We start from the raw sequence: 14108 nt of genomic DNA, 5'->3' as shown, positions 1-14108 counted from the left end.
CATATGTATAATGTCTTTTATATGGAATTTAAGTGCTCTGGCAATTCCGTTGACAAGTATGCGGTATAAAGTTTTGTAAAATTTCACTGAGTAATTGACAGTGGAGTGCAAGTGAGGCACTTCAAGACGTTTGGCTTGTATTACTCGTAAACTGATCAGAGAAAAGCGTTAAAACGGTTAAATTAACCAAAAAGCTTAATTAGACCTCAAACGTTTACCGCCATCTTTTTTTGCGTGACGTAATGAGTTTGGTTCGTTCGCTGACGGTAACCAAATAAATACTTAGACTTAATTCAACCGCTGCAGACTTCTAGCACACAAATGGCATCTTTCGAAAGAAATCGTTTAAAAAAGGTGCTCCAGGCCGTAGCAACGAGTTCTACAGAACAAGGGGAGTTCATTATCAGTACTTCCGATTAAACAATAAATGACTTAAAATGGCTGCCAGTGTGAAGGAGGGACCCCCACCGATCGCTGTATGTTAGTCTGTACTGAGCATTTCGAACACCAGACTGTCAGCAGATATGAATTTACACCGGGGGTTGAGAGCCTCTGAGAGGTGAACCCCAGTAAACTAAAGACAGGATACAGGAATGCAGTTCCCTCTGTATTTGATTTCTTGTCTTTCGGAGTGGGAGCGACCGACAGGCCAAACCGATCTCCATTACACGGCAATGAGCGCCGAGAGGGTGCGAATACGCGCAGAACTAGCAACACAGGAGGTAAGAAAGCTTTGCCAGCCAGCTAAGTTGGCTTGTTAAATGTTTGATTTTAGTGAACCCTGTAATGACCACATGAAAAGACCAGAAAAATGATTATCAAAGTGTCATGTCCATCCCAAACCCAGGATTAACCAACTGCCAACATAAGTGGGGAAGCCTAACCAAACTTAGCAAACATTAGCCAAAGTTACACAACTGTCGACAGTTAATACAACAAAACTGAAAATTACTATTATGTCATGAAACACGTAACTACGTTAAAATACTTTTTAAACGTTGGCCAGGTCGCTGTAGCTATAGCTAGCTGTTTTGGCTATAATCTAGCTGGCTAACGTTAGCAACGCCTGAACTTCAGGTCGCGGTCTCCATCTTCACGGTGAGCTGGTGAACGGCAGCAAAGACGACGCGTAACTCATGGCGTAGGCGCACACATAACCCGCCGTATAAAGCTGTTCCAGTACAGTGTGCTTCAGTTGCTCAGTGTGTTATACAGATACACAAGGAACGCATTTATGCCCATTGCGAATGAATGAAGCTGCGATTTCCCGGGATTGTGTAAAGACCGGGCCACAACACATCACACATGCGCTCATTATTGGTTCTTTGATGTGGCACTTTCTGCTGAAAGCAACGCAGGCAGAGGCAGCCTCCCCTCCAGGTAAGCTCAGAAAGGTGAACTGCTAACGGGAAGAGGAGAGAGGACATACAAAGCTATGTGGGTGAACGTGAACCGAAGAGGTTTCGGTGACTTATTTCGGTGCAGGGGCATGGAAAGTGTTCTTTTGGTGGTGAGACTATTAGCCAGCATTTGTGGGGGCTACAACGATCTCGGTGGCTTTATACACTGTGTTTTTGCTGGTAGCTGGAAGATAATGTCTGATTAGGTTGTTTAATATGATGCTGTTCATTCTGTTGGAAACTCACTAAGCTGCATTTTGGAGTCACCATCCCTCAGCCTTAGGCTGTCAGTGGGATAAGCAGCCCAGCCCGGGTATCCCTGACTGGGGTTTCTCTTCCTGAGGGAAGGCGGTCCTCCGCAGAGTGTGAAGCCAGCCGTTTCCGCAGGTTTGAGGCGGGGCGTTCCGACGGGCGGAAAATGACATGGGAATTTCCTGTCTCTGCATCCTGGTGTCAGCGTCTCGCCCAAGGTGGAGACACACGCTGGACGCTCATCTTTCTGTCAGCACATACATTGTAACTTTTACATCAAAATCAAGCCTTTAGAGGTTTCAAAAGAGCAAGCTGCCCTCTTGGAGCCGAAGGTATGTTCTGCCACAGTGTCTGATATGCAGACTCTGAGTGCGGTATCTGTTATGCAGACTGTGTCTGATGTGCAGACTGAGCTGCAGCTGAACTCCCCGCGTGCCCTAACCCTGACCCGTCTCATCTCTGTATGGTCCTCTGTGAGAGTGAGGAAAAGCGCATAAAGGTTATTTCTTCCTCCCTCCTTCCTGCTCTGCTCCTGCTGAACCCTGCTTTTGTTAGCACACCGCAAAACAGCGCGTTTGACGTCTTCCGCGCGACCAGGGAATTTGCGGGTGGAAGCAAACAGATTCCTGCCAGTGTCACTGCGTGCTGCTGGCTGCTGGCGAGCACCTCGGGGTGTCCCGGGAGCAAGCTGACACACAACACACACAGCGTTTCCGTAACGTGTTAGCGCTGTTACCGCACTGCTACCGCCTCACGCCGTCATGAGGCGCGGGGTACGGAGGGGAGAGAGACGCCATGAGCGGGTCACAGCGCATGGAGGATGGGACAGCATGGTGATGCACAGCTTTGTAAATCCCTGGTTACTCTCTCTCCCTCTTTCCCATCCTCTCTCCCCCTCTCTCCCCCTCTCTCTCCCTCTCTCTCCCTCTCTCTCTCTCCTTCTCCTTCTCCCTCTCTCTCTCTCCCTCTCTCTCCCTCTCTCTCCCTCTCTCTCTCTCTCTCTCTCTCTCTCTCTCTCTCTCTCTCTCTCTCCTTCTCTCTCTCTCTCTCCTTCTCCCTCTCTCTCTTCTCTCTCTCCCTCTTTCTCTCTCCCCCTCTCTCCCCCTCTCTCCCCCTCTCCCCCTCTCTCTCTCTCTCTCTCTCTCTCTCTCTCTCTCTCTCTCTCTCTCTCCTTCTCCCTCTCTCTCCTCTCTCTCCCTCTTTCTCTCTCCCCCTCTCTCCCCCTCCCTCTCTCCCCCTCTCCCCCTCTCCCTCTCTCCCTCTCTCTCTCTCTCTCTCTCTCTCTCCCTCTCCCTCTCCCTCTCCCTCCCCCTCTCTCTCCCTCTCAAATTCAAATGAGCTTTATTGGCATGACAAAAACTCCATTTGTATTGCCAAAGCATTTCTACATACATTAAAACAAACAAACAACAAATACAGAAGTGTGTGTGGTGTGAATGCGTGTGTTTGTGTGTGTGTGTGTATTTATTTCTTGAAGTGTTTTACCAATGGAGTGACTCTCTTTCTCTGTGGCAGGCATCCACATATCTAGCTGCGACTCTGGCACTATCTTGTTTCTTGCCTAGTAAAATTCTAAGAACCTTACTGTCCTCAAACTTTTCAAAGTCTGGGTAGATTGTTTTGAATTCAGGAAAGAATTTCTTCCGGATAGCTTTGAATTTGCAGCATTCACTCTCCCTCTCTCTCTCTCAGCTCGCAGTCCCATCTTCTCGCACCTCATCATCTCTCTGCGGGGTCTGTGGACCATCCGAGCCTTCGGCAGGCAGGCGTACTTCGAGACACTTTTCCACAAGGCCCTCAACACGCACACGGCCAACTGGTACCTGTACCTGTCCACGCTGCGCTGGTTCCTCTTCCGCATCGACATCCTCTTCGTCCTCTTCTTCACTGCCACTGCCTTCATCTCCGTGGGAACCAACCGTAAGGCCACATGGCTCAGAAATGTGTCTCAGATTCATGCTGGAGTATCAGAGAGAGAGGTCTGAGGGGGGGTGGAGGTTCCTCTGAGGGGGGGTGGAGGTTCCTCAGCGGGGGGCTGAGGTGCGTCTGGTTTGTGTCCTCCTGCAGGAGATGCACCGGGGGAGGTGGGCATCATCATCACCCTGGCCATGCTGATCCTCGGCACCTTCCAGTGGGCCGTCATCACCAGCATCACCGTGGATGGCCTGGTACAACCCCCGTCTCTCCGCCATGCCCTGCCTCTCTGCCACGCCCCCGACACCCCCACTCCCACACTTCTTTTACACATCATCTGCTCACATAGTGAAGCTTTCACACGCTGTTCTCCGCATCTGCATATGTGTGCATCGAGCCTTATGATGGTACAGAAAGTCAAGAACAAAAGAACATTTGCGCTTTTAGTTGCATGTTTATTGGTTGGCTATGCATGGAGTTTCAGTTCAGAACATACATGGTATTCAGATATAGATAGCCAGCGGTGAGAGCAGGCTGAGGGGAGAGCACCGGCAGCGCTCCGTCCCCCACCTGCAGGGAAACGCTTATCACAGAGCAGGACATGCAGTTCAGATCAGCTCTCACCGAGCCCTCCAGCGGGAAGTCACAACACACCATCCACAGATACACACATGCTTCACCAGAGTACAAACACAGGGATTTCAGAGTGGACACAGACACATGCGCACACACACACACACACACACACACACACACACACACACACACACACACACACACACACACACACATACACAAACAACAAACACACGCACACACACACATACACAAACAACAAACACACGCACACACACACACAAACACACGCACGCGATTGAATCGATTGAATGCTCCATGTATCTCCGATGACTGCAGCGCTTTATGGCAGTGGAGAATGTGCGTCGTTTGTAACTCAAACAAACAGCGGGCTGGGCTGCGGCGCTTAGAGCCGTGCTCGGCAGGTGACGTCAGGGTCGCATGCACTTCCTCCCAGATGCGCTCCGTGGACCGAGTCTTCAAGTTCATCGACCTGCCGTCCGAGGAGCCGAAAATCACGCCCCGAGGGAAGGGTGCAGACGTGGTCATCGAGAACCCTCACGCTCAGGACGGCTGGCCGTCCCGCGGGCACATGGAGGTCAGTGACCTCAGCGTGAGGTACACTGAGGCCGGCCGCACCATCCTCCACAAGCTGTCCTTCACCGTCGACGGCGGGCAGAGGGTAAGAGCATGATGGGTAATGTAGTCTGAGCAACAATGAGTGGGGACACTGTAGAATGCAGCTGAGCCCAAATATGCATTTTGAAATGTTTAGGCAGGACTTGAATTTGATGTGCATGTGTACTTATATACACAACAATATATTATTTATATATATATAATGCATATATAAATTATATACACATACAATGTATACATACATGCTTGTGTGTGTTTTTAGTATTTTATTCTGAGATTTACATTTACATTTATTCATTTGGCAGTCATTTATTTACATTTATTCATTTACAAGTGAGGCAGAGTACAACACAAGCGAAAGCCAAGTCATGTCAGAAGCTTTCCTGTCAACATCATATTAAGCAGAATATGCAGCTAATTGTAAATGCAGAGGCATGCAAATCTTTCTGATTGGTCACTGCCCTGTTTTACTGTACTGTACCGCTCACGGCAGAAAGTTGTGCTGTGAATGGCTGAAACAGCAGCGACCTCACACCATGAGGCTCCGCCCACTTCCCAGAGGGTCACACCCAGAGGAGCTCCCCCTGCAGGGAGGGGTGACGCAGGGGTGATGGATGCTGCAGATTAAATCACGGTTTATTTGTTTTTATAGAATATTTGAGACCCAATGGTGCATCTGATCTGTGTGTTTGATGGAGAGGACCTTGAGAAATACGGATAAAGTGTGTGTAGATCACCGCTCACCGTTCTGCTGTGTCTCTGACAGCGCTCAGTTCGGCTGGTTCTGCTGTGTCTCCCTGCGGACGCTGCAGTGCTCAGTTCGGCTGGTTCTGCTGTGTCTCCCTGCGGACGCTGCAGTGCTCAGTTCGGCTGGTTCTGCTGTGACTCACTGCGGACGCTGCAGTGCTCAGTTCGGCTGGTTCTGCTGTGTCTCCCTGCGGACGCTGCAGTGCTCAGTTCGGCTGGTTCTGCTGTGTCTCCCTGCGGACGCTGCAGTGCTCAGTTCGGCTGGTTCTGCTGTGTCTCCCTGCGGACGCTGCAGTGCTCAGTTCGGCTGGTTCTGCTGTGTCTCCCTGCGGGCGCTGCAGTGCTCAGTTTGGCTGCAGTATGAGGTTGGAATGTGAGCCTGACAGAGCAAAATGCATCGTTTGCCGTTCTGTTCATCTCTTTTCAAACAGAATTAAGATCTACCGATCCAATGACATCCGTCCTATTCGTGTGTGATAATTCAGCTGGCTTTTTAAATTGTGTACAAGGTTTTTTCTCCTCTCTCAGTATGTGGCTGGCTTTAGTGTGACATTCGTCCCTGTGTGTTGTAAATGCCCACATCGATCTGAGCTGCGTGTCACCCTCTGTCTTCTGACGTTCTCTCCTGTGCTTGGAGAGGCCTCTCGGAGGCCTTCGAGACGCAGGCCGCTGTTAGACGCTGCGAGACTGTGGCGTGCAGTGGGGATAATCCCGCCAGCGTGGAGGGTGGCGGTGGGGGGCGAGTGACCCCCGTGTGGCACGGTGACAGGCAGAGACGGGTCTCTGAGTCGGCAGATTCTTTGTGGTCGGGCCTAAGCCCCCTGCCTCTGCTGGCTGTGCGCCTCTGTCATCATCACCACCGTCTGGAATGTGTCTCTAATGCAGGCTGGACGCAGCAGTTTATGAACGGCAGCTGAGCGGGAGACGGGCAGATAAAGCGGCGCTCTCTGCTGTACGGCCGGAGGGCATTCTGAGCGTTTCAGCATTACATTTCAGTTCATTCATGATCTCAGGCTCGGGCTGACAGATTTCAAAAGAAACATTTCCTTCCATTCTCATTGAAAGGCACCTTGGTTTGTTTTATGAATGAAATAAAACTAGGGAAAGGGGTTTATGACAGATTTGTATTGGAAGGTCAGGTGAACAGATGAACGTTTTCCAGAAAGAAATATGTTTGTATCAAGATTCAGTCTTGTGTTCAATGATGTGCATGTAAAAAACTGGTTCAGAGGTATATTGCTTAATATGTTTTGTATCAGCCAATATACACCAGTATACAGTACAAGCAAAATATGACATGTTGGTGGTAGGTTTTCCTTCAGTCATGTTTTTGCTGATACAGAAACTGACTATATCGTTATTCTGCTTTTTCTATGTGCAGAGTAACGATATATGTTTTTGTTTGTGGATTCTTCCTAACCTCCTCAGAGTGAGTTACCTTCTCTTTCCCAGAACCTTTGTTTAAAGAGTTAAGGTTCCTTCCAGGAACTGAGGGGAGGGAGGCCTTGGAAATGGCCTACTGGTGTGTTTATCAAAGTTCAGCTCAATTAGACTCAACTGCTCACAGCAGGTAGCGTGATGTCATTTAACTGGGGTTAAATGAGTTTTTCGCTCAGATTTGGTTTACAAAGGACTCAAACTCAGGACTTTGAATAATGTTTCTTCAATAGCTATGGAGCCTGTCAATGGGAGTTATAACATAAAGCGCCGCTTTATCTGCCCGTCTCCCGCTCAGCTGCCGTTCATAAACTGCTGCGTCCAGCCTGCATTAGAGACACATTCCAGACGGTGGTGATGATGACAGAGGCGCACAGCCAGCAGAGGCAGGGGGGGTTTATGACAGATTTGTATTGGAAGGTCAGGTGAACAGATGAACGTTTTCCAGAAAGAAATATGTTTGTATCAAGATTCAGTCTTGTGTTCAATGATGTGCATGTAAAAAACTGGTTCAGAGGTATATTGCTTAATATGTTTTGTATCAGCCAATATACACCAGTATACAGTACAAGCAAAATATGACATGTTGGTGGTAGGTTTTCCTTCAAATTATAATACCCTTCTGTATTTATGTTATAAGCTGTTCCGGGCTGTGTGAGGTGAATCGGGTAATGTGACTGTGCCCAGGTCAGTTTCAAGCTAAGTGAAAGTGTTCAGGTTAAGGTGTTTCAGGCTCTGTGAATGTGTTCAGGTTGGGGTGTTTCAGGCTCTGTGAATGTGTTCAGGTTGGGGTGTTTCAGGCTCTGTGAATGTGTTCAGGTTGGGGTGTTTCAGGGCATGTGAAAGTGCTCAGGTTGGGGTGTTCTGAACTGTGTGACAGTGGATATGTCTGTCTTCTTTGGATGGGTGGTGGATCCAGAAAGAAAACTTGCTGTTCTCTGATCAGTGCTCAGTGTCTGTAACTGATCTCTGATCAGTGCTCAGTGTCTGTAACTGATCTCTGATCAGTGCTCAGTGTCTGTAACTGATCTCTGGTCAGTGCTCCCCTGGCAGTGTGCTGCTGGGTGGTCACTGTCGCAGTGTGGGCGGGGCAGGCTGTGAGTGAGGCTGTGTTTGCGCCCCCAGGTGGGCGTTTTGGGGAGGACAGGCTCGGGGAAGAGCACGCTTCTGTCCGCGCTGCTGCGACTGGCCTCCACAGACGGAGACATCTCCATCGACGGCGTGTCCTGGAACCGCGTGCCTCTGCAGACCTGGAGGAAGGCCTTCGGCGTGGTGCCGCAGGTGACCCCCAACACCACTAGAGGGCACTGTAGCAGCTGGGGAATTGGGCTTTTTTACCAGATGGATGCAAGCTTTTTATCCTATGCAGGATGCTGTTACTGCTGTCCTGCAGAAGGGTTTTAACCTGATTTAGCAAACATCCGGCAGCATAACTGGGTGATCTACAAACTGTGAGAACCGGATAAAAGTAGCTGAAAAGCAAATGCATAAATTAATAACTGTGATAATAACAGTTAAAAGTAGTGCTGATAATAATGATCATTAACACGGTGTACACTGTAGTGTAACAGATGTTAACATCACTTTATGTCAGTAGAAAGCAGCAGTGGTGACCTGACTCTCTATGTCTTTGGAGCAGAAGATCTTCATTCTTACAGGATCTTTCCGCATGAATCTGGACCCCTACGGCCGACACAGCGACGAGGAGCTGTGGAGAGTCACAGAGGAGGTACGACAGCTGAGCTGGGCTGTCCCCGGGGCCCCCACACCCCCTGAATCTGAGAGCACAGACCTCACACTCCACTGCTCTGTCCACAGCCCCGTCAGGAAGATCTCTCCAGTTTTGAACTGGGGAAGTTATTACATAAGTGAATAAATATAAATAAAATATCACCAGATTCCTTTGCTGTGTTACTGAGCCAGCACCCCCCAGGTATCATTCTGCAGCTGATCCTTACAACTGATTACCGTGTGTGTCTGTGTGTCTGTGTGTCTGTGTGTCTGTGTGTCTGTGTGTGTGTGTGTGTGTGTGTGTGTGTGTGTGTGTGTGTGTGTGTGTGTGTGGGGTTTGTGTGTGTGTGTGTGTGTGTGTGTGCTGCAGGTGGGGCTGAAGTCGGTCATTGAGCAGTTCCCGGATAAGCTGGACTTCCAGCTGGAGGACGGAGGCTATGTGCTGAGCAACGGCCACAAGCAGCTGGTGTGCCTGGCCCGCTCCATCCTCAGCAAGGCCCGTATCCTGCTGCTGGATGAGCCCAGTGCCTACCTGGACCCCATGTGAGTGACAGGCCCCGGCCACGCCCACCCTGATCCTGCGCATGGAGCCTGAATCCGCCAGCTCGCTGACCTCTGGCCAAGCTTGTGATGTCATGCCCCAAGAGAGAAAGAATGCTAACCGCTAAACGCTAAGAGGAAACAGGGCCATGTACACAGGGAAGCAGAACCCCTGATGGCTGATCTCACAGGGCAGCACTGACGTGACGTGAATCTCAGTTAACTTTAACCTTAACTCTGTGTTGGTCAAGGTAGCAAGGGAGCTGTACGTAACTGTAACTGAAAGCATAGGATAGTTTCATCAAAATAGCAAACATGCTTCAACATAAGATTGTGTCTGATGGTGCTCTCTCTCTGTCTCTGACGGTGCTGTGTCTCTCTCTCTGTCTCTGACGGTGCTGTCTCTCTGTCTCTGTCTCTGACGGTGCTGTCTGTCTCTCTCTCTCTGCCTCTGACGGTGCTGTCTCTCTCTCTCTGTCTCTGACGGTGCTGTCTCTCTGTCTCTGACGGTGCTGTCTCTCTGTCTCTGTCTCTGACGGTGCTGTCTCTCTGTCTCTGATGGTGCTGTCTCTCTGTCTCTGTCTCTGACGGTGCTGTCTCTCTGTCTCTGACGGTGCTGTGTCTCTCTCTGCCTCTGTCTCTGACGGTGCTGTCTGTCTCTCTCTGTCTCTGACGGTGCTGTCTGTCTCTCTCTGTCTCTGACGGTGCTGTCTCTCTCTCTCTGTCTCTGACGGTGCTGTCTCTCTCTGTCTCTGACGGTGCTGTCTCTCTGTCTCTGATGGTGCTGTCTCTCTGTCTCTGTCTCTGACGGTGCTGTCTGTCTCTCTCTGTCTCTGACGGTGCTGTCTCTCTCTCTCTGTCTCTGACGGTGCTGTGTCTCTTTCTCTCTGACTGCAGTCTCTGTCTCCCCGCAGAACGCTGCAGATCCTGAGGAAGACTCTGAAGCATTCCTTCTCCAACTGCACGGTGGTGATGTCAGAGCACCGGGTGGAGCCGCTGCTGGAGTGCCAGTCCTTCCTGGTGAGTCACACCCCTCCCTCCTCAGTCAGCCCCCCAGCTCGCGCATTTTAGATTCTGCTGTATTCGCCTTTGACTCAGAACACTGACTACATATACAGTAACTGTTTTGACTCACATAAATAACAGCATTCTGCTTTGACTCTGTTGGCACATTGCCTAACTGAACTAACAGAAGACATAGGTAAACCATGACTGTTGTAAGAGTTCAGACCTGGAAGTATAGGCTGACCTTCATCTTTAACCAGCTACATCTTCCTCTTCCTCTTGTTGAACCTCCCCGCACCCCCCCCTCCCCTCACAGATGATCGAGGGGAGCTCTGTGAAGCGGTACGACTCGATCCAGAAGCTTCTGAACGAGACGAGCGTGCTGAAGCAGGCCATGAGTCACGCGGAGAGGCTGAAGCTGTTCCCGCTGCACCGACGCAGCTCCAGCAAACGCACGCCCCAGCCCCGCATCGGCGCCCTGCGGGAGGAGGCCGAGGACGAGGTGCAGGACACCCGGCTCTGACCACGCCCGCCCCGCCCACTGACAGGTCACACCCACTGTCAGACCTCAATCAGACAGGCCACACCCACTGCCCTCACCCCATTTCTAACCCCACCCCTTGCCTTGGCCTGTCCCGCCTGCAGACAGCTCGAGCTCAGCAGTCTGGGTTCTGAAACGGGCCGCTGTAGAGGTCGCGGCTCAGTCTTTCTAATCTCGCTGCTCTTCTCAAAATGAAGATGTGGCCACTTCGTTTTCTATGGTTCATTTTGTTATGCCTTTTCTCCTAAGTGATTTTTTCTAATTATGCGTAATTTTGCCTTATTCCATTAGCAGATTCTTTGTAAATAAAATGAATGAAATAGGTGAGATTATGGACAATGAAGGTCAGACAGCATTATTTTTCTATTAAATGCACTTTATGTAACTGATGTACTGGTACTCATTGGCTTCTTATTATGGGACATGAGGAAAGAGTATCAGTGCTGTAAAAATGTTTAGATTAGATTTTTTAAACTTTCCAATGTGTCACTCTTTACTCCACAAACTGGAAATGTCAGCATAGGCCAGATCTTGCTGTATAAAACAGTTTGTGCCATATTGCATATGTATTGTGCTATGCTGAATGACTGTCTTGACACATGGCTGTAACTGTTTTTACAATGTAAACAGAGCCTTTTCATACTCATAGGAATTGACAATGTTCTTTTGATTTTATTTTTTCAAAGGAAACATTTGAGCTTTTCTGGAGAACACAGATTCCTTTGCACAGGAAAATAAATGTGAGAAAGATGTGGGAACAATGTAGTTTTAATGGTTGTGCTGAAAACAGGACGTCACTTTTGCTCTCAGCTGATAGATATATTACAATCGAACACCACAGAGGTCAGCTCTGCTATCCTCTGTACGTACCAACGCGGTAAATGCAAAGTGGCACATTTCACAGAGAGTTGAACAGAAAAGGCTGTGCGGTCTGAATGACTGGGGCTGAAGAACGCTTACCCAGCCTCCAGCTGAACAGGTGAGCATGAACATGTTTCTATGGCTTACAGGTGAGAGACAATGTCCTGTTTGCAAATACAGTACTTATTGCCACACTATATTCACTCTGAAACAAGTGAACATTTACCAACCCAACGCTAATATTACAAACATGTACAATCATTATTAAAGCCTCAAGTTTTTTTTTCGTCCTGTACAAACGTAACACCACTTACACCAGTCTATATGACAAGTTCCTAAATCTTATTTACAGATATTTGGTAAACCCTGAATTATTCAAACAGTATTTAATACAACCTTGCAATGATTTAAACATAATGTCGAAAATGTTCCTTAGCCAGAAAAGGGCTGATCTCACTTTGATTCAAATGTGTTTTACTTAGTTTTGCTAGATTCATATCTTTGTATTACAATAAATCTATGGTCCCCAAATTCACAATGTTACACGTTGTAACAAGTACAGTTAACAAAACGCAAACACAGAGGCTGTGTAATCCTACTTTACCACATACTGCCGAAATGAAACAAAAAGGAAAACGTTGGGAAGGCGTCTAGTTGTTTTCATGCAAGTCTCTGTCCAGGATCCACACCTCCTCCTGTGATTGGTGGTTGTTGTTACTGGGCGGGGCTTGCCTTGTTCTGCCGCTTGCTCTGCTGGTGCTGGTTCTGGAGCGGGCCCGTGCGGCACCAGCGGCCTGCTGCAGGTTCTTGTTACTTGGGACGGGGAGCTGGGATTTGGGTCGTGTCATCTGTCTGTCACCGCCAGGCGGGTCAGAGTCGTGGCTGCTGGAGTGACACCTGTCAATCTGCAGGTTGAAGAAGAGGGGCTTATGTTTGACGGACACCTGGGGATGGACTCCATACTATTCATGAGGGGACTATTTGAACAATGGATGCTATAGTGGAACTGTTCTCCAGCAAAATGGCTTTAAAGTCTAGTACTTGTTTCTCCAGAACTGCAGCTAAAATACAGCACTTACCGGTTTTTTAGACCATAAAATGTTCTGCTATGTAATCTCTCATTACCAGGAGTAATTTTATAGATGGAAGACAGCACTACACAGTGGTACACGGTTATTGCCATTGTTCAGTGAGTTAGCAGCCGTGATGGACTTTACAAACATGTCCTGTTTCCAGAGCCAGCTTTTTACCTTCCGCATTTCCCTGAAATTCTGTTAGCTAAAAGAATGACTACGTTAACAAATGTCAAAGACAAGTTAACAAAACAAACCTCCCACCATAGATCAATGAAACACTAATCTCCTTGAACACGCAACACCTTCCTGTGGAAGATCTGGCTGTAAGATTTGGGTCCATTTGAACTTGCCCCTCTCAGACCCTGCTAATCGCAGCTACGCAGCAATCTCCACAGGTTTCATTACAACAGGAAATTTAAATCAGCTTTTTTTCCTGCTTTTATACAGTTGTTAATAGGTACTCGTAAAATCTGCAGATATCCGCTGTTCATACTCCGCCTCAAAGCAAAACAACCCAGACAGTATGGCAGGGGAAGTTTCAGTGACACAGCAGAGACAACCACTTCTGTGTGGATTTCCAATGACAGCAAAACATCTCTGCAAAACATCATTTAAGAGACACTGACGAAAGAGAATGTCAGCATGAAATAAACACACCCTCCGTCAGATCATAGCTGATCAGGTCACAGAGCACTACTACAACTTGACATGTGATGTTTTGTCTGTGTTATGTGTGATTGAATCTAGGATGTCTCACACACTCAGCAAAGGCAAGTACTACATGTTCCACACCTGACTAGGCAATTCAGATCCCGGGGGAAATGGAAAGTTAACTCCTGTTTTCCTCATCAGCATGATGACGATTGATGAAAATGCCTTACGGTCTGTGTGCGCATCTGTACAGTCTCTTTATCGCCATCCTTCAGGGGCGTCTGTCCATCAAATGAGCCCGGAAACATGATGAAGTCTTCCCTGGAGGGAGGGATCTGAAACACAGACACACACTCACTGCACCCCCTGCTGGAGAAATGCAGAAAAACACTCACCAATGCCCTCTGCTGGAGAAACGCAAAAACACACTCACTGCACCCCCTGCTGGAGAAACGCAAAAAACACACTCACTGCACCCCCTGCTGGAGAAATGCAAAAACACTCACTGCACCCCCTGCTGGAGAAATGCAAAAACACACTCACTGCACCCCCTGCTGGAGAAACGCAAAAACACACTCACTGCACCCCCTGCTGGAGAAACGCAAAAACACACTCACTGCACCCCCTGCTGGAGAAACGCAAAAACACACTCACTGCACCCCCTGCTGGAGAAACGCAAAAACACACTCACTGCACCCCCTGCTGGAGAAACGCAAAAACACACTCACTGCACCCCCT

At 48.7% G+C, this 14108-nt stretch overlaps 2 protein-coding genes across 2 annotated transcripts in view; one reads left to right on the top strand and one right to left on the bottom strand.

Moving 5' to 3' along the window:
- The window catches only part of LOC118770245 (cystic fibrosis transmembrane conductance regulator-like), a 29106-nt gene extending 18334 nt beyond the window's left edge, over positions 1 to 10772 (top strand). Inside the window, exons 20-27 of the mRNA XM_036517795.1 lie at positions 3345 to 3572; positions 3720 to 3820; positions 4600 to 4824; positions 8091 to 8246; positions 8605 to 8694; positions 9067 to 9239; positions 10151 to 10256; positions 10558 to 10772. Coding sequence (XP_036373688.1) covers positions 3345 to 3572; positions 3720 to 3820; positions 4600 to 4824; positions 8091 to 8246; positions 8605 to 8694; positions 9067 to 9239; positions 10151 to 10256; positions 10558 to 10764 — 1286 coding nt within the window. The 3' untranslated portion in view covers positions 10765 to 10772. The remainder of the gene's footprint in view (positions 1 to 3344; positions 3573 to 3719; positions 3821 to 4599; positions 4825 to 8090; positions 8247 to 8604; positions 8695 to 9066; positions 9240 to 10150; positions 10257 to 10557) is intronic.
- Positions 10773 to 11491: 719 nt separating this feature from the next.
- LOC118770362 (cortactin-binding protein 2-like) overlaps positions 11492 to 14108 on the bottom strand; it is a 33525-nt gene continuing 30908 nt past the window's right edge. Inside the window, 2 exon segments of the mRNA XM_036517980.1 lie at positions 11492 to 12548; positions 13601 to 13705. Of these exon segments, the coding sequence (XP_036373873.1) occupies positions 12294 to 12548; positions 13601 to 13705 (360 nt within the window). The 3' untranslated portion in view covers positions 11492 to 12293.

The sequence above is a fragment of the Megalops cyprinoides genome, chromosome 23, assembly GCF_013368585.1.
Source record: "Megalops cyprinoides isolate fMegCyp1 chromosome 23, fMegCyp1.pri, whole genome shotgun sequence".
NCBI classification, from domain to species: domain Eukaryota; kingdom Metazoa; phylum Chordata; class Actinopteri; order Elopiformes; family Megalopidae; genus Megalops; species Megalops cyprinoides.
The sequence above is the reverse complement of the archived record's forward strand: the minus strand, read 5'-3'. Positions and strand labels throughout refer to the sequence as shown.